The 23836-nt window shown below is 36.1% G+C and overlaps 1 protein-coding gene across 3 annotated transcripts in view; it reads right to left on the minus strand.

Moving 5' to 3' along the window:
* Positions 1-15849: 15849 nt before the first annotated feature.
* Positions 15850-23836, minus strand: part of CCDC102B (coiled-coil domain containing 102B) — a 111766-nt gene continuing 103779 nt past the window's right edge. For 2 of the 3 annotated variants that reach the window (XM_023747519.1, XM_006106738.3), the window contains exon 7: positions 15850-17039. In XM_023747519.1, coding sequence (XP_023603287.1) covers positions 17036-17039 — 4 coding nt within the window. In that variant the 3' untranslated portion in view covers positions 15850-17035. Of the gene's footprint in view, positions 17040-21152; positions 21218-23836 lie in introns of all 3 variants that reach the window. The other variant, XR_002827187.1, reaches the window with a different exon arrangement.

Genomic DNA, 23836 nt, shown 5'->3' on the forward strand with positions numbered 1-23836 from the left:
GGTTTGATAAAGATTAACACTCTATAATAAAAAGGGGTACACTTTGAGTTCTCAGAGACTTCCCTTGCCTCTCAACATCCAATTTCACTTTCTTCTTAGTAGTAATATCTGTTTTTATTTCTAGTCGTCCGTAACAAAGACTAGAATTTCCAGGCTACCTTGCTGCTACACGTGGCCCCATGACTAAAATCTGGCCAGAGAGATGTCTGCAATTTTGTCAGGTTTTGTCAACATCACTTCCGGGATGTCACTTTTGAAAAGGACAGATTCTTTGTGTGCTTCCAATACCCCTCTCTGTGAAAGACACATGACAAACAGCTCAGTGCTTAGTTATCGAAGATTTGAAAGATGAAGGAATTGAGAAGCTTGGGCTCCTGCCAACAACAGGAAACCAGTTTACCACGACCAGACTTCGATCTAGAGATTCCTTTTTCATAGTAAAACGAATTTCAGTTCTTTCTTGTTTAAGGAGCTTTATTTCCCTCCTTGTAGACAAACCTATCCTGATTAGGTGTTATTGTTTACATGTCAAAAGATAAAATGACACTCATACGATAGTGATTCTCTGACAACTTCATAGAAGCATAAGGGTGATATGATGTTAATATATTTTTATGGAACTTCGAAGTTTTAGAGTTAGGATGTGTGATATCTTTAAATTTTAATTGTAGTCACTGTGGGGAATTATTGAATGTGTACATTATGAAAACAAAATTTTACAGACTGTTCCCTTAGCAAAAACTTTTAGAAAGGGAATTCAACTCAAATCTAAATTTGTAGTGTTAAGTGGGTTCAACTCTAGCAGGTAAACCCAAAGTTGTCATAACCAGGAATTCTTGCAAGTGCTAAAAATCCCCAGTCTCCATTCCATTGAAATACCATTTAATTGCCAGTATAGATAGAATTGTTATTCCCCGTAGATATCAATCTAGTCTTTGGGTCATCACAAAATACTATTTATTTACATAAAAGAGATTAACAAAACAGATGATGAAGCTTGTTACAAATCTTTAGACTTTATGATATTTATGGATACAGTCAGTATAATCATGAAACATATGATATAATGTAAAAATATAGCTTTGAAACACATAGGCTTGGCAGAGGGCTCTGTGTAGTTAAACATGTGATTTGCCTGCTCCTGTTAGAGAAACATTTTGCTTGACATTTGTTTTAGTTCAAAGAAAAAGATAAAGGGGAACTTGTGTTTGATTAATCTTAAATCTTCTCATGGTACATTAACCCTCATCTTTGAGGTTGTTTTTTAATACCTAGATCAGAAAATTCTACAAAGGAGATCAATATAGATGCTCCTTGATATGCAATAAGGTTATGTTTCAATAAGCCCATTGTAAATGGAAAACATTGTACATTGGAAATGCATTTAATACTACACTGTGAAGTATTGGTTGTTTACCCTCATAATCATGTGGCCTACACGCAGCCACTACTCAGCATCACAGGTGAGTATTGTACCACATATCACTAGCAGGGGAAAAATCAAAATCCAAAATTTGAAGTACAGTTTCTACAGAATGCGTATCACTTTTGCACCATCATAAAATTGAAAAATCGTAAGTCAAACCATTAAGTCGGGGACCACCTGTATTGTGGGTGCATATTACCTTTAAATTGACACTGTGAGATGCAGAAACAATATCCCCACTCTAGTAGTCCTGTACTAAAAACTCTTGTCCTCTGCTGTCAGTTATCATGGTTCCTGTGCTATTAGGAAAGTGGTGCCGTGGATTAATTACAGGCACACCTCAAAGATACTGCAGGTTCGGTTCCAGATGACTGAAATAGAGCGGAAGTGTCAATAAAGAGTCATAATATTTTTGCAAGACAAAAAGAAAATGCAATACCTGTGAAGCACAGTAAAATGAGGTGTGCCTATAGGTATTAATAAAATATGACTGTCTTCAAATATAATTATTAACTGAAAAATTATGGCTTAGAAGCAAAATATAGCTTTTTCCTCTTGACATTAATTTCAAAGTTGATTTGTCTCAATAAAAGATGGTTGCATACTTTTCATGTTCTTATGCATTAGCTTCATTGTAATTTCCATTATAAAATTAGATTAATTTTTTATCCCCTTTTAACATCAATTCAAAGGATTTATTTTTCCTTTTTATTGAATTTAGGGTGACACTGGTTAACAAAATTATACAAGTTTCAGGTGCACAATTCTACAACACGTCATCTGTACACTGCATTGTGTGTTCACCACCTCAAGTCAAGTCTCCATCCATCAGTATACCCACATACCCTCTTCCACCTCCCCCACCCCTCTTCCTCCAGCAATCATCACACCATTGTCAATGTCCATTAAGTTTTTCTCTCTTTTTTGCTAATCCCCCCATTTCCAGCCCCTTCCCCCAATTCCAAAATACTTAAAGATAGCCCTGGCCAGTTTTGCTAAGTGGTTAGAGCGTGGGCCTGCTGACTGATTCCCAGTCAAGGACATGTACCTTGGGGCATGTGCAGAGAGGCAACCAATCAATGTCTCTCTCTCACATTGATGTTTCTCTCTCTCTTTCTCTCTCTCTCCCCCTCCCTCTTTCCCTCCCTCCCTCCCTCCTATTCTCTCTAAAAGTCAATGGAAAAAGTATCCTCAAGTGAGGATTAAAAGAACAAAGCTACTTAAAGACATACACACATGTAGTCTTCTGTATCTTTATATTACTGTATGATTATGTTTACTAGTTGAACTAAAGTAAGCTTTCCAGAAAAACCAATGATGTGCTAATAGACATAAAATTTGTTCTGTGGCCCTTGAGAATAATGTTAATTTTTCCTTTTTTGTCAAGTAAAAATCTCAATTCCTTAACTTTCAAAGATTTATTTCTGATCATTCCAGTGATTACAAATATATATCTACATCTAGGAGAAAAACAGTTGTTATGTAAAATTAAACACTGATTTTCTAAAACAATGAAGCATGATATTTAAAGAGAAAAAAATACACTGATTGTATATCCAACAAAATTTGCCTGGTTCTTCATTCGTTAAAACAATTTTATTGAGGTATAATTTACATACCATTAATTTGCCTATATGAAGAAAAATAATTTAATGATATTTGCACAATCTGGGTTTATTTACCAACCCAAAAAGATAGAAATAATAAGCCCGCAAGGGAACCAGATGGTAGAAAAGTATAAGGCAAAGGATCGCCCTTCATAGAGAGGAAATAATTCTCACTTGATAAGTCAGCATATCTAAATAATTGGAAGTATTACTTTAGTTAATGATGCCAACTTTTAAAAAGAGTTTTCATTATTTAAAAAAAATCAGTAAACAAGTCTTAAAGATTAAAATGAAAAATCAAATGGTGGACTTTGGTTTCCCATTCCTCATGGAAGGAGCTTGGAAGCCAACACTGTTTTCTAAGGATACAGACTGAAAATTCAACAACTCCTCTGGATCTGTGACAGAAAGGAGGACACAGGTCAAACCATCGCCCCTAAGACAAGAAACAGTCAAGACTCAGGAGTGGAAACTTCCATAGCAACCAGTGACAGCCAGGAAAACCTGAACTGTGATTGGTACATTTCTGGAGGCTCTGCGCACACAGGTCACAAACTCCTAGAAATCCCAAGCACAGGAAGGTCCTGACAGTATTGTGAGATTTACCTCCAGGAGCTTGACCACATTCCCACAACAAATATCGGGGAAGAAAATCCCGTTGGACTTCCAGCCATGAAAGGAATAAGGAAACCAGAAGTGCTGGCCTCAGGGGAAGCTAGTTAACCAGAGCCTAAGTGACCTCGGTGAGGACTGGATCTAATGCAGCCCATTCAAGCCACCATCTCCCACCGCAGGGGAGAAGAAACAACCGGAGAAACACAAAGTTCACAGTCCAGAGGCCTAGGGTCAGTAAAGACTGAGACCTAATCTCAGGATTCCAGATACTGCCCTCCTGCATACTTCTCCACATTATCTAAAGGCCTGGTTACAGCTGTTCCTTTTACCAGTAGGTCATTTCTGGCTGTCAAGAAAAAATTACAAGACAGACCAGAAGGTAAAACACAAGTCAAAGAGACAGAACAGGCATTAGAAACAGACAGGGTAGGGAGGTTAGAATTATTAGACCAGACATTTTAAATTTTCAGGATTAATAGATTGTGAACTCTAATGGGTAAAGTAGCGAGTGTATAAGAACAGGGGGTGATGTGAGCAGAGAGATGAGAATTCAAAGAAAGAACAAAAAATAAATGCTGGAGGTTGAAAAAACACACACATCTGTAATATAAAAAGAAGAATGACTTTGATGAGTTCATTAGTAGACTGGACACCACTGAGGAAAGAATCTGTGGGCTAGAGATTATATCAAATGAATCCCTGAAAACCAAAAAGCAAAGAGAGAAAAGACTAAGAAAAAAGCACACACAGAACAGAATACTCAGGTACTAAGGAATAAGTACAAAATATGTAATTTACAAGTAGTGGGTATACCAGAAGGAGAAGAAAAAGAAACAGAAGACATATGTGAAATAATAATGATACCAAACCACAGATCCAGGAAGCTCAGAGAACACCAAGCAGGATAAATGGAAGAAAAAAAAAGAAAGAAAAAGAAACAAAATTTAAAAATGAAATCTAGAAAACTACACCCAAGTCATAAAGCATAATGACTTACATAGATAAAAATGGGAAAATACTGATTTTTCTGTTATTTAATATCATATTCTCACTTCATAAGGGTAAATTTAATTTTATATGAGAAAGTTAAACTCCAAATCTTAAAATATTGAATAGAAGCATAATTTAATTAAAACACAGCGCTTTAAACAATCCCATTAAAATGGAGATGAACACGTGTCTATACTTGTGCAGTTTCTGTTCTGGTTTCTGTTTCCAGTGATACTCCATGGATATGGATAAATTAAATGGCATTCATGTACTTGTAACTGATTATACTTGAGGGGGTTTTGTGCACCTGGTGAAATTCTAAGCAACATCTAAATGACGTGAGTCTTCAAGAATATAAATTGACAAGCAGCTGCCTCTAAATGCTACTTATTAAACAGGGTGATTCACAGAATTCTAACACCTCCTCTCTTGCACAGCTTTTCTGCTTGTCATTTGTTCTCTTCATAATAAAGTAGATAAAATAAATTAATACTTCATCTTCTAAATTTGGATGTATAGACTCTGTCCATATGTGTCATATACTATTTAGACTACCTCTATTTTAATGTCTTGCATAAAACATAAACTGAATAGATATATAAGGAATTTAAGTAGCATGTTATGAATAACCTCTTTCTTAATTGTACATGAACAATTTTTGCCATAAATGTTAATTTTCAAACATTATGGATGTATCTGTGTTTACTTAAATGTGATTCATAAATGGAATTGAGAGATATTTATGTGGTTAGATTGAACAGAGACATCTCAAAAAGAATAGAATTCAGTAATTATAGGGGGAAAAACACACAACATAAACTGCTTTGAGATAGGTTGAGTCAAAGAGAAAATCCTAAGAAGCAAGACGGTGCAATGAGAAAAATCAATTTCAGGCATTTGACCTAGACTATATACCTGGAACAAAGATGTCAGGGAATAGGGAGAGGGTGGATAAAGGAAGCTGCTCTGGGCTCGACTCGTTGTCTGAGTACAAAGTTGTGGCAAACAGCAACCACAAAGGACTATATATTCCTAAAAATAGAGGACAGAATAACTGGATTGAAAGTCAAAGTGCAGAAAGAATTTCAAAGAAACTATCTTTACCAGCTGAAGGGAAGTAAGCAGGTTTCTCTGACTAAAATGTGTACTGTTTGGTTCACAGTGCAGTTTGTACACCAAGAAAATGGTTTCATAAACTAGAAAAAATTATTGCATGAAAGATATAAATAGCATACCTTCTAACTTTGAATTTATAAGTTCTGTCAGAGTGTATCATAGATTATTTTGATGCCCCTATATTAAACCATGAGCTAAATAAACATATAAAAAGGACTGAGTTGAGGCTTGTATTTAAAGTTTTAGTTTTCTCTGGGTGGGTGTAGAGAGGAGCAACCCTGGTGTTTTCTAACATAGGGAAACCTTTTTCACCTGGTTGTCTATGAGGTTGACATCATTCCCAGGCTTCCAGCATTTTAACATTTATTAGGTATACAAATGGAAAAATGTAAGTGTATTGCTTGATGACTGTTATTGGATGTTCTTATACACCATTTAGTGAAATGATAGAAAAGCAGTTAAATTTCAGAAATGATCTGTTATGACCCCATGAGAGGAACAGATGGCAGGTACTATGCGCATTCATACTGATGCTTCTGAAGGTTGACAATGGCTGCTCAGTCTCAGGTTTTCAAGTAAACAGTCTCTAATTACCAACAAAATGCCTGCCCATTACAAGGGGGGGATGACATGCAATGGGATGGGGCAACTTCATTGGCAGTAACAGCTGCAGATGCTAATCCAACCAAGCAGCGCTAATTAAAAGTGGGAAAGAATAGGACAGTAACAAAACAACAGTCTGTAGAAGGACAACCACTGAAACATGGACTCCATTCCATGAAGAGGTGCCCAGAGATATGTCCTAAGGGAAGAGGGAAGATAATGCTTTTGAAGAGATATTATCCTCTTTAAAGAAAAAATTATACTCATTGCAGAGAAAATTTTGAAGATTGAAAAATAATTAAAACTAATTAAAGCCAGAATTCCCTAAGCAGTAAATGATGTCATCAGAGGCTTCATAAGAGTAGTGGACAGAGAGTCTTCAGGAAAATCAGACAAGGAAGTTCAAAGTCTTCAATAAATGTCTCCATTCGTAGATGCTCTGTGCTGTTCAAACCATGGTCTAGCTTGATTCTGGTCCTTCAACGAGATAAGGAATTTGTGCCAGAATGTAGAGCAACTGGAGATAAAGCAACTCAGTATAGTGTTGACTTCAGCTTTTTAAAATAATTATATATGTGTGTTTATAACAAGCATTTTAGAAGATCCATATTTTGTAAAAGACAAATTTCAAGCAGTTACCTTAGTAGCACCTTTAGACTTTATTTTGGTTAGTAATAAGAAAGACTAATATAATGCTCGCACTAAAATATAGTCTTTATTTTGAAATAGGCCTATAAATAATTTTGATATTGTAACTTGACACTATGGAGATTCATTTCAAGAGCCCTGCTATATGTTGTAAACAATCTAGATCAGAAATTAGAAATAACATTTATTGACTGTATATATCTGTTAGGGTCCAGTCAAGAGACAAAAACTACCGAATTTAGAAATTTTAAATTTTCATGCAATATAGAAATAAAAATGACAGTTTTTTCAGGCAGTTAAAAAGAAAGAAAATTATAATATCTAATGAATTTAATTTTATAAGAAAAATTTCACCATAAAGTTTCTAATTCCAAAGGTAAGCATCATTGTAAAGTAAGTATTCAATTTTTCAGAGAAAACCAAGGTGACACCATTTTCAGTACAGCTTCCAGGATAAAACCTGGTAAACTGACTTACAATTTTTCTAAATGTCATACATTGAGCTTCAAATTTAATACATGGTATCTCCCAAACTTGCAATTATTTCCCCATGTGTACTTTGCTTTAGTTGGACAATCCTAATAAGTAAAGTCAATGACAACAGACCAAGCAGATCACGCTAAATCCAACAATATCATTCATTGTATGAACTCAACATCCCATCTAGTCAAAAACAAGCCAACTCAGTCCTTATACTTCTCAATCATCCCAGATTTTCTACTGGAGCAGATAATTTATCCATAAACAGATAACCTTCTACATGTTTGTTGTAAAAAAGACCATCAAGCTAAACACGGTGTGTGGGAACCCTAATCAGTATATGTCAGATATTCAAGGCCAATTGGAGTGTGGGGGCCCTGTCTAGAGTACGCCAGATGTACAAGGCCAGCCTGAGCATGGGAATCCTAATCAAGGTGTTCAAGGGCAAGTTGCCATAGGCAGATGTTAGGACACAGCAGTTTCACTGTATGCACAGTGTAAGTGTCCCTTCTATAACCCAAATATTGATGTCACTATTTTGGCAAGAAGCTTCTTTTGTCTAAGTTAGTATAAAGACATGTTACTGACCAGCTGGTGAGAGGCTACCTGGTCGGACTACTTTGTGAAATAGCTTCTATGTTTACTGAGGCTGCTTTTATGTAGGGCTGCTGTTTGTACAGTGGCTGCTTAGAATGGCTCCTGTGTTTACTACTGTATTAATAAGAACTGCCTCTGAAGGCTACTTTGAAGAACTACTTTGTCTAATGGCTACTTGGTAGCAATGGCTATTTGGTCTGCAATAAAGCCTCTCTCCTATATGCCTATGACTTCTCGTATCTTCTCCAGCTAATACCCGGCGTCCATGAAGGTCCAGTTCCAGGCAGAGTAGGACTTATATCCCACATAGTGACAAGATTTTTTGACATAAATATCCATTATATTTCATTGATTCTCTTAGATTAAATTACCAACTAAACACACATATCAAATAAAGGATAAAACTCTATAATTGTGCAATCTTAATTGTCTTACTATATATAATACCTACTCCTTTACTACTAAGATGTATATAGATCACTAGGCTTTCTTTTAAAATCAGTTACTAAATGAATATACAAATATGTAACTCATTGCATGGTTTCATCCAAACCACACATAAGAATGGCGTCCACAGATTCCTAATAAAAATAGGAATAATGGGATAGCTTCCTTGCTCCAATTCACTTGCCCAAGGCTTACTCTTTGTTTAAGCTCCAGTTAAATTATTCATTCTTAATTAATCTTTGTCTGAATACATCTGTCCTTAACCATTTACCGTTTCTTCACACTCTTTATAATGTTTTAAAACTTTCTAAAGAAGTTATACATTTTACTGATCAGACTAGATATAAGCTTTTAAGGACTAGGGATAATGTTTTGTCACATCGTCCCCCAAGGACCCGTGCCTGTGTAGTTCATATAACCATTACTTTTATTTTTTTTTACATTTTTAATTGGTTCTTAGAGAGGAAGGGAGAAAGGGAGAAACATTGATGTGAGAGCCAAGCATCCATTGGCTGCCTCCTGCATGCCCCCCACTAGAAACCAAGCCATGACCCAGGCATGTGCTCTGACCAGGAATCGAACCAGCAACCCTTTAGTACACAGGATGATGCTCAACCAACTGACCAGGGCCATATAACCATTATTGAGCCGAGCCTCGAGAAGACTGCATATTATGTGTATTTTTATTTTATATGTATATGGTCCCAGAATAATGTATATACACCTTAACAACTGATAGCTAAATTTTGAAAATGAACTGCATTTTAATACACAGTCTTTATAATTATTCAATGTGTATATGCATTTTTTGGGACACCCTATATATATATTATGAGATGCTGTTGAGTTAGATATAGTTATTACTTATTGTCTTAGTGCTATCAATTTGTTTATTTTAATCTCTAAGTTAGAATAAATGATTGACCCTAATAAAATTGAAAGTTCACAAATATTTTTTAAAGAAGAAGATTTTAGGTGTTGACAGAATTTATATATATAAAATTTAGCACCCAGCTGGTGTGGCCCAGTGGTTGAGAATGGGCCCATGAACCAGTGGTCATGTTTTGATTCCCAGTAGGGGGTGTGCAGCAGGCAGGTGATCGATGTTTTTCTCTCATTGATGTTTCTAACTATCTATCCTCTCCCTTCCTCTCTCTAAAATCTATAAAAATATATATTTTTAAAATTTAGCTTTATCAGTTTGTTTTTAAAAATCATTTATTCCAGTTGGGAAAATAGATGGTATGTATTTGCAGCATTATGAAAAGATAGAAAAAGCACTGACAGCATTCAAATATTAGGTGATAAACATAAGAAATAGAGAGGAATTATACAAGTTTTATTGCATAGGTTTAAAACTTGGATTTCCTATTCATTTTCAGCTCCAACATGTCTGCAGCCAAATTATGATTCTAAGCCAAGCAAATACAACGGCAGAAAGGTCGTTCTGTAGAAATAATAGTGTTTTAACTTCTTCTCCAGGTGAATTAATGCCATGTTGCAGATGTCTTCCCCATTTAGATAAGAGAAAATAAGGTAAATTGTATTGCAATTTTAATGTTCCCTTTGTCACTCTGAATAAAAGCCATTAATGCAGAGGCTTTTACAAAGTTGCCCTATGTGCACAGGAAATACAGCCAGGTTATTAACCAAATGTAATTGCCTGGTGATAACAGACCCTTTGAGTCTCTATTTGACACATATTTAACTTCAAAAAAGACTGTCAATTAGGACACCATGTTTAAAGCAAATGGGAAAATTATGTGTGTACAGTTTTAACAAATAAGGTGACACTATTATATACTAGTACATATTCTTTTAGAATACCAAACTCCTACTTTAGTATTGTTTAAAAATGAAAGGACTTAAATACATTTTCTTTTGTCCCCTGATGACAAAAGGCCAGAGGTACCTTAATGAGCCCGAGCCTCAAATGCTGATACAGATCCACAGAGTGGGGTTGCCCCAATCCTCATGAATCTCTCCAAAGGACTCAAGTAATGACTGCAAACAGTGTGTGTGTGTGTGTGCGCGCGCGCGCGCGCAGTGGCTCGAATACCCAATAGTTATGAAACATGCTAGTTGCAACATTGAAAGGGGAAGCTATCATTTATTGGCTTCAGAAATTCGATACTTAATTTTAAAGTCCTAAATCCAGAGCATTTTGTACAGTAAAGTCATCGTATTTGGATTCTAGGTGGGGCTGGGAGTTCAGTCGGAGAGGCAGCATGATTAATGTAAGAACACGGACTTTTGCCCTACCTGGTTTGGCTCAGTGGATAGAGCATCAGCCTGCGGACTGAAGGGTCCCGGGTTCGATTCCGGCCGAGGGCACATGCCTGGGTTGCCGGCTTGATCCCCAGTAGGGGGCATGCAGGAAGCAGCCAATCAGTGATTCTATCTCACCATTGATGTTTCTATCTCTCTTTCCCTCTCCCTTCCTCTCTGAAATCAATACAGTGGGGCCTTGACTTACAAGTTTAATTCGTTCCGAGACCGAGCTCGTTAAGGAGCTCGTTAACTCAAATTACTCTGTCAACTCAATGCAAAAAATCGGCTGAGAGACAGCTGGTATCTAAAAACACTCATTAGTCGGGACACTCGTAAGTCAAGGCCCCACTGTAAAGATATTTAAAAAAAAAAAGAACATGGACTTTGACAGAAACCTGAGCCCACTCTCCTAGCTCTACAGAATGATGTTTTTTAAGATAATAGTTTTGAGGGCTTCCTCTGTGACAGGCACCCTTCTGAACACATAATAGAAATTATCTCATGAATTTAGGCAATCATTTCATCTTTCTAAGTATGTGTTTTCTCTTTTATAAACGCATACAAAACAATACAGTCAGGGGAGAACTTCCGAGTCCTTCCTACTCAACATGGTTCTTCCTCTCTGTGGTGTGTTCTCTCTCTCTCTCTCTCTCTCTCTCTCTCTCTCTCTTTATGAAAAAGGAAATGTAACCTGGTCATTATGATGGGCATCTCCATACTCACTAGAGAGGCTATATCTTCAGTGATTAATCTGAGATTATGACTTCTCTCCCATCTGTGCTACGTGTTCCATGTGTTATTATTGCTTCTTGTGGGCTGGGCATCATGCTTATCATTGAAAATGTGATAAACAAGATGATGTGGTCTTTGTTCTCATGTGTCTTGGAGTTTCTGTCTCTTTCTCCCTTTTAACAAGGTTAAGTGACTTCTGAATTGTAACTTTGGGACAGATCTGGCACAAATCTTTCTTCTCTCCATCTCATTCAATAACAAAAGCTGAAGGACACTACTTCAAAATTTTTTCTTCTTCATGGGCAGATCATGAAAAACAAATCTGATGATGTTTTTCTTTGGCAGGGTTTAACAAAAATGAAGGAACTTCATAATAGATGCCATACACTTGACATTGGTACAGTTTTCTCAAGTCATGAAAATTAAATGGACAACTGTTTCCAAGCACTAATTTGAGATACATTTTATTTCAAAATTATTTTAATTTATGCTTTGGAAATCTAATTTCATATTGGTACAGTCTTTTCATTTCACTCTAAGACAGATAATAGGAGCTGCATTTTTGCAGCTGCACAGCTTTCAGTTTGAACCAGCAGAAAGGCATCTTCTGGTGATACTTAGAACACCTTGGAAATGTGCAGAATAGCCCCAGATCTGAAAGGAGTTAGTTGCAACTTTCTAATATATTAGGACTAGGGCAGACCAGACTGGAAACCATTCCAGCTTGCCTTTTTTTTTTTTGGAGGAGGCGACATTCCTTTCCTCTTCATAGAAGCTTCCGAGGGATGCCCAGCCCAAGCTTAAAAGCAGAATGGCCTATGACCTCCACTACCTGCCTTCAATTTCTGTCCATCTGAAAGCATGCCCTACTATTGCCCCAACACCACACTGAAACTGTCTTTTGTCCCGTGTCATGCCTTGTGCATTCTCTCCTCATGTCTTTGCTAATGGTCCCATCATTTTCTTTATCCAAAACTTTTTGACATTGAAGTACAAGGCCCAAGCTCACCTCCATTTAGCTCCCTTCTTCTCTAAGAGGTGCCCAGCCCACAAGAAGCTATTTTGAACTTCCGGTAACAGTCATTCCATGTATTTGACACACAATCATCTATTGCTCTGTGGTGTGTCATTCTCTCTATGTCAGAGCTGCTGCTCTGTGATTGAAACTTACACATCTGTGTATCTCCTCTCTTATCAAGGAAACTCAAATAAGTGTCTAGAACACAGTGATTCCAGCCAACATATTTCTAGGTCTTTTTGATAGGCTGACTTCATTATTTATGCCATACACAAGAGAGTCGGGCACAAGCTCTCACAGTAAACAGGAACAGGGTCTGTGCATATCTGTTAATTATACACTTAGATAATACATTTCTTTCAATATTAACAACTAGAGACCCAGTGCATGAATTTGTGCACAGGTGGGTTGCACTGGCTGGCAATTGGGGCTGATTGTGGCCGATGGGGGCCAGCCAGGAAGGCACTGTGGGAGGTTGGCTGGCTGGGGAGGGACCACAGGAGGTTGGCCAGCCAGGGATGGACCGCGGGAGGGCTCTAGGGCATGTCCGGCCCGTCTCGCCCAGTCCTGATCGGCTGGACTCCAGCAACAAGATAACCTACCAGTCGGAGCATCTGCCCCATGGTGGTCATTGCACATCATAGTGACTGGTTGAATGGTTGACTGAACAGTGGACTGTTCAGACACTTAGCATATTAGATTATATATATATATATATATATATATATATATATATATATATAGAGCTAATATTTATTGAAAAGAAATAATGGGCCAAACTACTCTACATGTTTAGGGTGAGAAATCAGAAGCTTAATAAAGTTTTAGGTTATTTCTCCAAGTCCCATAAGTAAAGGAAGAGTCAGGACTCAAATCCAGGTCAGACTTACTCCAACATATTTGCTTCTTCTTACAAATTGTTATCTAGGGAATAAATGTGTTGATTGTTAGAACATAGGGCACCGAGTTTCCTACTATTACTTCAACCCACTAAATCTGTTTACTGAAAATTATGATATTGTATAAGATTATAAAGAAAGCACCTGATACAGCATCTAAAATTCAAGATACATTTTACAGTCTTTGCTTTTATTTACTTGGTGGTAACATTAAAACTGTTATTAACCTAATTCTGTAGATGAAGGAACGTAGGATCAAATAGTTAAAGAATGTCCCTACTGTGATTTCTCAGTGTGAGATCCTCCTACGAATCTGTACACTCTTCCCAACAAATCAATGTACTTCCTCTCTCTCAAATGCCTTGTACCAACCTTGCTTACCTAGCAACTGTCTCCCCATCTCCAAATCCCCAAACGACTAACAAGACATCATTTTCATTTGTGATTTTTCCTGACTACTTCCTCTGAAACACACACACACACACACACACACACACACACACATACACACATATTTTATTTATTTTGTGTTGTCAGCATATAATAATTCCATAACATAATAATCTCTTTGGGTTAAAAATTATCCTGTAATGTCAAAAGTGTTTGTTTATTAAAGTTCACGTTTCTCTCTTCTTATTTATATTCATTTATTTTTTGTGGCAAACTATCTCAGCTTTAAAATTTTGATTAAGACTATCCCTTTAAACATTACTAACATTTTATTCAGGGATATATTCCCTTCTTGAGAAATAGTAAAAATTGGCATAATACCAAGTTGGCTGATTCAGCAAGAATGCACCTGGCAAACAAATGATTTTGTTTTCTACATACTTTTAGGTATTCTGCTGTGGGAAGCTATAATGGGTCACACAGTGACTGGAGACAAACCTCATGCAAATTAGATTTTAATTTCTTACTGTTTTATATCACCAATATTGATTCTTTCATAGATATAGAAGCCTTACATGTATTTTGGTAATATATGCCATGTAATACTTCTATTTTACTTTACTTACCTCCCTGCGAAAGTTCCTCCATTTGAAGAATTAAAAATTAAACCTGTGCCAGTTTGTTCAGTGATTAGAGCATCAGCCCTAGCACCAAAGGGTTAAGGGTTTGATTCCTGTCAAGGGCATGTACCTGGGTTGCAGTCTCAATCCCTGGCCTGATGGGGGTGAGTGTGGGAGGCAACCAATCTATGTGTCTTTCTCACATGGATGTTTCTCTTTTCCCCTCGCTCTCCCCCTGCTCCCTTCCATTCTATCTAAAAGCAATGGAAAATATCATGGGGTTTGAATTTTTTTTAATTCACACCACATGATAAGTCAATATTTTGGCCAGATCATTATAGTTAGTTGCTTTTTAAAAATAGAAACACTGTTTTATAAATATAGACTTGAACTCAGTAAGAGACCATGAATGCTTTAAAGTATAGTTATATAGGTATATTCTAAAAGCCAAAACCTTAAAAACTATCATAACTCCATAAAATGTTTCAAATATTTTTCCTAGCTTTTGGCTGAGATATGAGCAGTATTTGTCCTCAAAATAATTAATACGGAGTAGTAAACTAAATATATTGGATTTCTTCAGTGTCCTAGCAATTATACCAAATTTTGTATATTTTCAACATATTTTACTGTCAAAATAATTTGATGTAGTAGATATGATATCCATGTTATAGAAGCAGAAGTTAAGGTTAACTGTTCAAAATCACACATCTTGTAAGAAATAAACCATGTATGTTGGGCTCTCAAATCTATACCACCTTTATGTCCTGTTTACTAGAGAAAATGTGGTACAGTTATGAGACTATTAGAATAACTTTTATTTTTAATTTTTAAAAAATTTATACTTAGTTTTTATTCAATGTGTGTGAGGGTATTGATAACATTAACAGGGGTTTCATGTTGGTATTGAAAATAGCAAGTCACTGATTACCATAGGAAAGAGAGGATTTATATTAGCTAAATGTAATGGAATATAATTTTGAATTTTTTGCTAAGTTCTATTAAAACCCCATTTATTTAATATAACTTCCTTTGTTAAAACCCTAAGCTTTTAAACAGATGTCCTATAAAATGGTAAGGAATATAAATTTTTAAAAATACAAACCACCAAAGATAAACAGGGTATATAGGATGATAAAATACATTTGTTAAAATTACTAGTTGTAAAAATGAAGTCTGTGTTGTTTATATTGTAATAGTAAAAATCAGAAGCTAGAAAAATCATTATGAAATTTCAGTGTTGACTATGTGAATTTTGTAGATTTAAATATTAAATGTAAATTTTGTAGGTTTAATAGTGAAACATAAACCAAGTCCTAGGTAAGAACCCAAGTCTACTTCTAATTGAGAATAAGTTCTATGACAAGATGTTTGCAATAATTATAAAATATTCTAATTCAAAAGTAGATTTATTTAATTCAGTGTTTACAATGTCATAGGGACACCTCTCGTGAAAATAAAATTGAGTATCAGACTTCCCCTATCCTCTTTCAAATATGGCAATATCTTTGTATGCAGGCCCAGAGCTGTAGTGTAACTGAGTGGATGGAAATGAGCTATAGGATACAGAAGACATGGGCTTGAGTCAGACCACAATGGTCTACCCATCTGTAACTGGATAAGTTTCAACATAGGTGTCGACCTTTGTCTATCTTCATGATATCAATGGCAGCCTCATCCATGACTCCCACCAAGTATGGTACACGGCACACAGAAAGAAATAAGGGTGGATTTTTTTTAAATTTATTGGAAAGTGGTATTGTTATGTGATCAGGTCACCTGCCTATACAGGTTTATCATACCTATGGCCAGTGTGAAAAGTACACAGAGGGCTAACACGGTCTCCAGGCAAACTCTTAATAAGAAGCTGTGTTCCTAAGCCTTGCCATATAAACAAAATTTTGTGTGTCTTTCTAGTAGAATATTAAAAGCCTACAGTGAGCTTTATGTTTATATTTGACATACATAGATGAAGACAATTTCCAGAAACATCTCTGGGCCAGCTCAACTCAGCATCACATGATCCAGTGGGAGCACAGTGACCTGGAAACTGATTCTCCATTGTATAATTACATATGTCTATACACACACAAACACAGAGACAAACACATTCTGCTTTTAAAGCAATATAAGAATATGCTTAAAATCATTTAAATAGTTTATAAATGTGACATGCCATATGAAATAGGACACTGAGCAGAAAAAAAGATGATTAAAATAATTGAATGTGATAGAATCATGGTACTTTACAAAAAATAGGATAGAAAATGCGATCCAATAATAACAATAAAGTTAATTTTTGAGACACGAATATAAATCATGAGACAGATAGAAAAAATTCAATATGTAATTAACCATAACTTCACCAAAGTGCTTAGGCTATCTGGAAAGAGGAAAATCTTTGCATAGAAGAGTGACATTTGACAATCAGGCTCTACAAATGGTAAGGCTGGGAAGGTTGCGATTCCATAGGGCAGACAACAACAGCCAGGGTGGCAATCACAAAATGAACAGTATGTAAGCCTTTCTATTCCACTTCTAAACTTCACACGATGACAGTCTCATTGCCTCAGTCATCATCTAAAATAAGAGAAAGAAAAATTATCATTAGTGCACTTACATAGCCAAGATATTAGTAGTAACGTAGGCGGAGGTATCATTTCTTCCCTTTATGGCCTTTTTGAGTCAAGGTAAAACTGAATTTTGCTGTAGCTTTAGCATATATGTGCTCATGGGAACAACTATTATCCCCATCTAGACAATATTTCCTGACTGGTAATCTTACACAGATAACCTAAGGGATATTGCTGAATATATTAATTCATAATTATATAGTTTGTAGATAAATCTCACTGGATTTTTTCTCTCTCTAAAATGACTTGTCAGAACAAAATATGGTCTTACCAGTACATACAAACAGGCTAGTGGAACTGATTTTTCTATCCTAAATACAAGGAGTATAACTAGGAGGCCTTGGGCGGGGGCCCTGGCCGGCTGCAGTGGGCTCGGCCGCATTGCTGGAAGAATGCTATGTGCATGGTCATTGGTGTCAGAACCGGCAGGACTTGGCTCCCACTTTGGACATCTCTGTGTGGGCACCTCAACGATAGTTATATTTAACTTAGATGACATTGTGCAGACTTTCAGATATCTCTCTGTTTAAAACTTGTGCTGCAAGGTGAGAGATCAGAACAAGGAAGGCCGAGATTTAGGGAGGACCCTGCTGTGACCTTGGTGTGTTCCTAAAAACTCACATGAGAATCCGGGGCCCAATGTGATAGTGTTAGAAGGTGTGACCTTTGGGAGGTGATTAGGTCCCATGGGTGGAGCCCCCATGATTAAGATTAGTGCCCTTATAAGAGACCCTACAGAGTTCCCTAGTCCCTTCCACCATGAAAGGACTCATAGAGAAGTCTGGCTTTGAAAGAGGGCCTCACCCGGTCATGCTGGCACCCTGACCTCAGACATCCAGCCCCCAGAACTGTGACAAATAAATGGTTTTTGTTGTTGTTTATAAGCCACCCAGTCTGTGGTAATAGAAGTGGGCCTGACTGTATTTTCAAGAATGAAAGCCAAAGGAAAATGAAATGGGATATAATTCCTGCTAGCTGCTACCCTTCCCACTGCAGAATAAAAACAAGCAAAGTCAAGGAAAAGGAAAAATGATGCATTTTTAATGATACTGTTTTATCATTTTCACTTTTTTCTTTACTAATCTTTAAAGACAAATCTATTCATATTGCCACTAGATTTTTTAACACTCCAAGTAAACAGCATGTTTTGATATAAGAAATGGTAAAATGTTTTAAGTTTTTCTGATGTTAAGGTTATATAAAACTGGAAAAGGGCTCAGTAGTAACACAAGTGATTCTGGAAGGCTGAGTTTATAAACATTAACAATGAGATCCTATGTTCTAATGGGACATGCACAAGCTTGTTTCCTCTGGTTTGAACCGGAAGATTTCTCTAGTGTTCTTTCTCTCTCTCTCTCTCTCTCTCTCTCTCTCTCTCTCTCTCTCTCTCTCTCCCTCCCTCCCTCCTTGCCTCCCTCCCTCTCTTTCTCCTTCTCCCTCCCTGAAACAGCTTCTGTAGGCTCAGTTATGACAAAGTAATTTCCTTACAGATAGGGAGCTTGTCTTCTGAAGAAATGAAAAGACCTGAGCAGATTCCCACCCATAATAAAAAGCTGTCAGAATGTCTAACTGCAATAATGTAGTTAAGGGCAGAAATAAAACATCTTTATCTTGTCCAGCATAGGCTATAAGTGTCAGGAATATTTTCTTGCTTCATTATTCTGAACATAAACACTATATTTCTCTTTACAGAAGAAGAAGCATGTTAAGTAAAAAACATCACTTTTCAAAAAAAATTTTGTGATGAACATTTTACTAGTCCTGCAATGAATGTTTTGCTTCTCTTGAATTATGTAACTGCTTTCAGGGGATTTGAAAAATAATTATTTCAGTAAAAGGGCATACAGCTCCTGCACTTGCATAATTTCCCATAAGCAAAATTAAGTCAGAATTATAGAAGTATATCACCACAAGTCCAGGTGGCTCTGAGGCAATGCCTGGAAGAAATCAGAAAGCTGTGAGTCAACAAGAATCAGGTGAGCCTCCAGCTCTATGTGTCCTCAGCAATCTCCCTTCAATGATCACTTGGAGTAGTACATAAACTGTGCATGGCATGGACAAGATTTAACAATGAAAAGCAGTGAAATGTTTTGGCAATAACAGAAGCACAAAGTAAGGAAACAGAGGGGAAGAAATACACTATATTAAATTTAAGAGAGGTTGAAAACTATGGATGAAATTGGGGCGTGGCCTTCCATTAAGCTAAGGGATTCATGGAGGAAAACAAGATTGGCAGTGAGACAAGGGTGATCTGAGTGAGTGGTCTGCATTTGTCAAATTATTTGCATATGAAAACTTCCCCATTTCCAAACCAAGATCCTGGGAAGGGATTTTTTGAAGCTTTTTGGAGCTCTTTAGATGTCTTGGTTAAACTATAGTCTTTAGCCATGATATTCTATGTATTATTGACAAAAATGTAAACCAAAAAGTAGCCCCAAATAGCCCACTATTGTTTATGCAGCATCCTGACATTTCCTATGGGTTTTTTTTCTTTGTTGAGCATTCAAAATGCAATTTTAATAACATTTTCACCTATTTTTACTCCTCTGCCCACCCCCACACACACACACTGAATCACACCCAAGCATCATGACCATGTTTGTCTGTCTAATCTGTTTCCAGCAGAATACAGCATCTGCAACAGAATAGGTGCCAATTACAAATTTGTTTATTTCATGAATGCCATATGATAGAAGTAGGTTAATGCCTTAATAGCAGTGGAAATAAAGGTATCTTTTTATGAGACTACTAGAGGCCTGATGCATGAAATTCATGCAAGAGTAGGTTTTTGCAGCTGCAGCAGCTGCCTCGATCCCTTCCTCGCAGCTGGGGCAGCTGCCTCGATCCCACGGCTGCAGCCCCGGCTTTGTCCAGAAGGTCATCTGGAAGGACGTCCATACGGCCGTTCAGTCGATTTGCATATTATGCTTTTATTATAATAGATTGATGACACAAATTATTAGCTTCCTCACCTTTCAACTCAGAGTTTCTATTTTATTAGGCGTGTCTCTTAAATTATCAATATTTTCATTTTCTTCAGATAGATACCCAGAAGTGGAATTGTTGGGTCATTTGGTGGTTCCATTTTTAATTTTTTGAGGAATCTCCATACTGTTGGCCACAATGACTGTACTAATTAGCAATCCCACAGATAGTACACAAGGGTTCCCATTTTCTCCAAATCCTTGCCAACACTTGTTATTTGTTATCATTTTGATAACTTTTTTTCTTATTAGATGTCAGTGTAATGTCTAAAACACCATTATATCACATTTGGTTTATATTTTTTATTCAGCCAGAATATTGAAAGGATCAGATATGTAATTACAGCACCATACATTCAATTTTCCTAGATTAATGATGCTCTATATAGGCAGCAATTTGGAAAATGTAATTTATTGTGCTGAAACAATAATTCATTTAATGGTATGAGTGACCCATAAAATCTAATGCAATTTTAGAGGTGTCTAATATAGTCCCAAAGAATAGCTAAGAGAAAGTGGGTCACTGTGTAAGCAAACATCTACATCCCTAAGAAGAGTGGTGATAATGATTCAGAAATAGAGACCAAAGAACCACAACAGAATAATGCAACTTTGCAAATTGTTTCATGCATATAAAAGAAAGCAACTGTCTGTAAGTGGTGATGCATTTTATTTGAAAAACTGTATACTAGCTCTTTAAAAGTGTTCATGATTACAGTGGGGAGTAGGAGAACATTTCACTTACACATTTCTTAAATGCTTTCAACCATATTTTCTCTTTTGATTACATTATAATTCTGTGATATAAAATATAGATATGACTCTAAACCACACACACATACAGCTAACCTGGGTAACTGGATTTTCCATGTTACATATGAATCTTCTCATTCAAAACAGTTACTGCATTTACTCTAATGCATATATACTCTATATATACACCCAAAGATTTAATTTTTGCTAAGATTAGCTAAAATAGGAGACTTCATATAAATTTGTTTTTTTAATGTATATTATTTTCACTTGGCTGAAATCAAAATTTCTTATTTGCAGTATATTCAAATATGGGTCATTACCTGTGCACAGGAATAATGAAATCAATCCAATATACAGGGTGGGGCAAAAGTAGGTTTACAGTTGTCTGTATGGAAAATAATATAATAATTAGTAAATAATACAAGAATAAACTCTGTGTTTTGTATACTCACAGCTATAAACCTACTTTTGCCCCACCCTATATAGCTTAAAGAATTCCAGTGATGATATAGCATTTCAAAATGAAATGCCATTCTTTAACATTCAATGAAATGAAGAATAGTTTTCATTTTCAATTGTGACTTTGAGTGGTTTCATTTCAGAAGATATCACAAAAGGAAAGAAGATGTATGTGTAATTGTTTCAGAATTATTTTGGAATAATGAGAGAACTGTTGCTATAAGATTATAAGTAAAACAATTCAATGTAAGAAAGAGATTTTTCCATAATAGGAAGTGTCTGAAAATAATAGAATTCCATATGGTATAGTGAACTCCCTAACACAGGAATGATTTAAGTTCAGGTAAGGCTATCAGAGGGATTTTACAAGGACGTGATGAGGAGTTTGTTAATCTTTATGGCTTCTTCCAGTTCTAGTTCTCTAAGATTCTGAAAATTTTGATTCTCTATGAAGCCTTCAAATGCTGATTTTTAAAAATTCCTTTATTCATAAATTCAATAAATATTTGTTTAGGCCCTATTACATTACCACAGACCATGTAGAAGTGCTGGGCATAGAAAGATAAATTAAACAAACATACAAAGACATGATCCCTGTCCTCAAGAGGCTTACATGTGGTAGAAAATTTGGATGTTAGACAAAAGCATGTGCCTGTATGCATGCAGGAGGTCATGTTTCGGTATGTGACATGAATAAAAAGATCAGATACTGTGAGATTTAGGGTGAAGTTCTATGGTATCTGGGAATGCCCACTAAGGAAGTAACATGTAAGCTGTCACCTAAAATAAGAGAAGTCAGGGGGGAAGGATGAACATGATGTCATGGCCATAAAGATGCATGGTGCCAAAGTAGCGCTATGGGTAGAGCTTTGCAGTTTCAGGAAATTAAAAGCAAATATCAATGCTGCTGAAGCATAAAGAAGGAACAGAGAAGAGCATAGAAACCCATTTAGTAGGCTTACATCATCCCAAGTTTTATAGGTCATTGTAAGCAGTTCAAATATTTATTCTAAAGTTAATGAGAAGCTATTAAAAAGTTTTCACCTGAAGAGTGACATAATATAAATTATGTTTCTACAACACCTCTTTCATGTAGGCTATGCCCTGGAAGTAACTGGAGATAGGAGTTGGAAGTAAGAATCCCAGGGAGAGATAATGGTAATCTAGACCAGAATAGGAGCAGGAAAGAAGGTATGAAGTTAAGAGGAGATTGAATTTTCTGATTCGTTAGGGAATGGCTGAAATAGAATGTCAAAAATGTAATAGTTTCTCAACAAAACCAGATAGCTAGGTATAGGACTTATCCAACTGCTTCAAACAATTATCAAAATGGAGTGGAATGTATAAAAACACAGTTGAAAGCACTGGACTATGCTATGAATTTTAAGAGAAGAAAAAGCACATGAACTGAGACCCACACTAACCCTGGATTTCTCACTGGAGGAATTGTTCAAAATGCTGCAGAGAGAAATAGAGCCAGACAGGCAGCACTGGTCTTCCTGCGTGAGAAACAGGGCAATGAAAAGGAAAGATCAGAAATGCAAGTTGTATCGGAAAGAAAACCAGTCATAGCTGAGTACATGACTCAAGTCTGCCTTACTATATAGTCATAGTAATCTAAACCCTGGATATTGAAATAAACAAATTTTTAGTGAAACTGTATTGAGAGGAGGGTGTGATATTCAGGGAAGAAAATGTGCATGCCTGGTAAAGAAGAAAGAGGGAATTACCAGCAAATTATCTTCTATAGCATGAAATCAATAAATAATGTAAACAGTGGAGGTGAAAACCTTATCAGTTAGAGCTTGGATGAAAAGAAGCAAGTAATATGCCAATAGTAGGAAATGCTGTTTATGTCAACAAACCTTCTAGGAATAGTTGATTCTATAAAATATGTGCTTATATAGCTTTGATTAAAGATTAGGAAATAAATGTGATAATATTCTTTGTACAGAGAAGAATTTTCAGGAGATACTATTTCACAAATGCCTCTAATGACTGAAAATCCACGGAATGATGGAGATTTTTAAGAGGGATGCACCAATAATATTAACCCACAAAAGATGGCATATTTCCCTGCAAATCAGAAATTTTAAGGTATTTCTAAAATGGATGATTCATAGTATAACTTACTGAATTTGCTTAAATTTGAGTCACTCAAATTTAAATGCAAATTTGGCATTTAAGATTTGTAAACAATGTAAAGTGCTATTAACATGCATAAATTGCTTTTCCACATAATATATTTCTCTTATTCAGAAAACAGACATTCCAGAAAGTCACTAGTAATGACAAAACAGAACACTGTTATGAGTGATATTTTCCCATATAAGTAATCTGAGAATTGATTTATATGCTCAAATTTTAGAGGGTGGGCACTAAAGACAAAGCATAGAACAATGGTGGATATTTTTAACTTGTGGCTTGATGTAGAAAATGACCATTTTAAGTGGTTCAGGCAAAGCCAATATTATATATATATATATATATATATATATATATATATATATATATGCCTAAGTGACCATGTGACCAGTAGCTATGA

Source organism: Myotis lucifugus, unplaced genomic scaffold (genome assembly GCF_000147115.1).
Source record: "Myotis lucifugus unplaced genomic scaffold, Myoluc2.0 scaffold_897, whole genome shotgun sequence".
NCBI lineage: Eukaryota > Metazoa > Chordata > Mammalia > Chiroptera > Vespertilionidae > Myotis > Myotis lucifugus.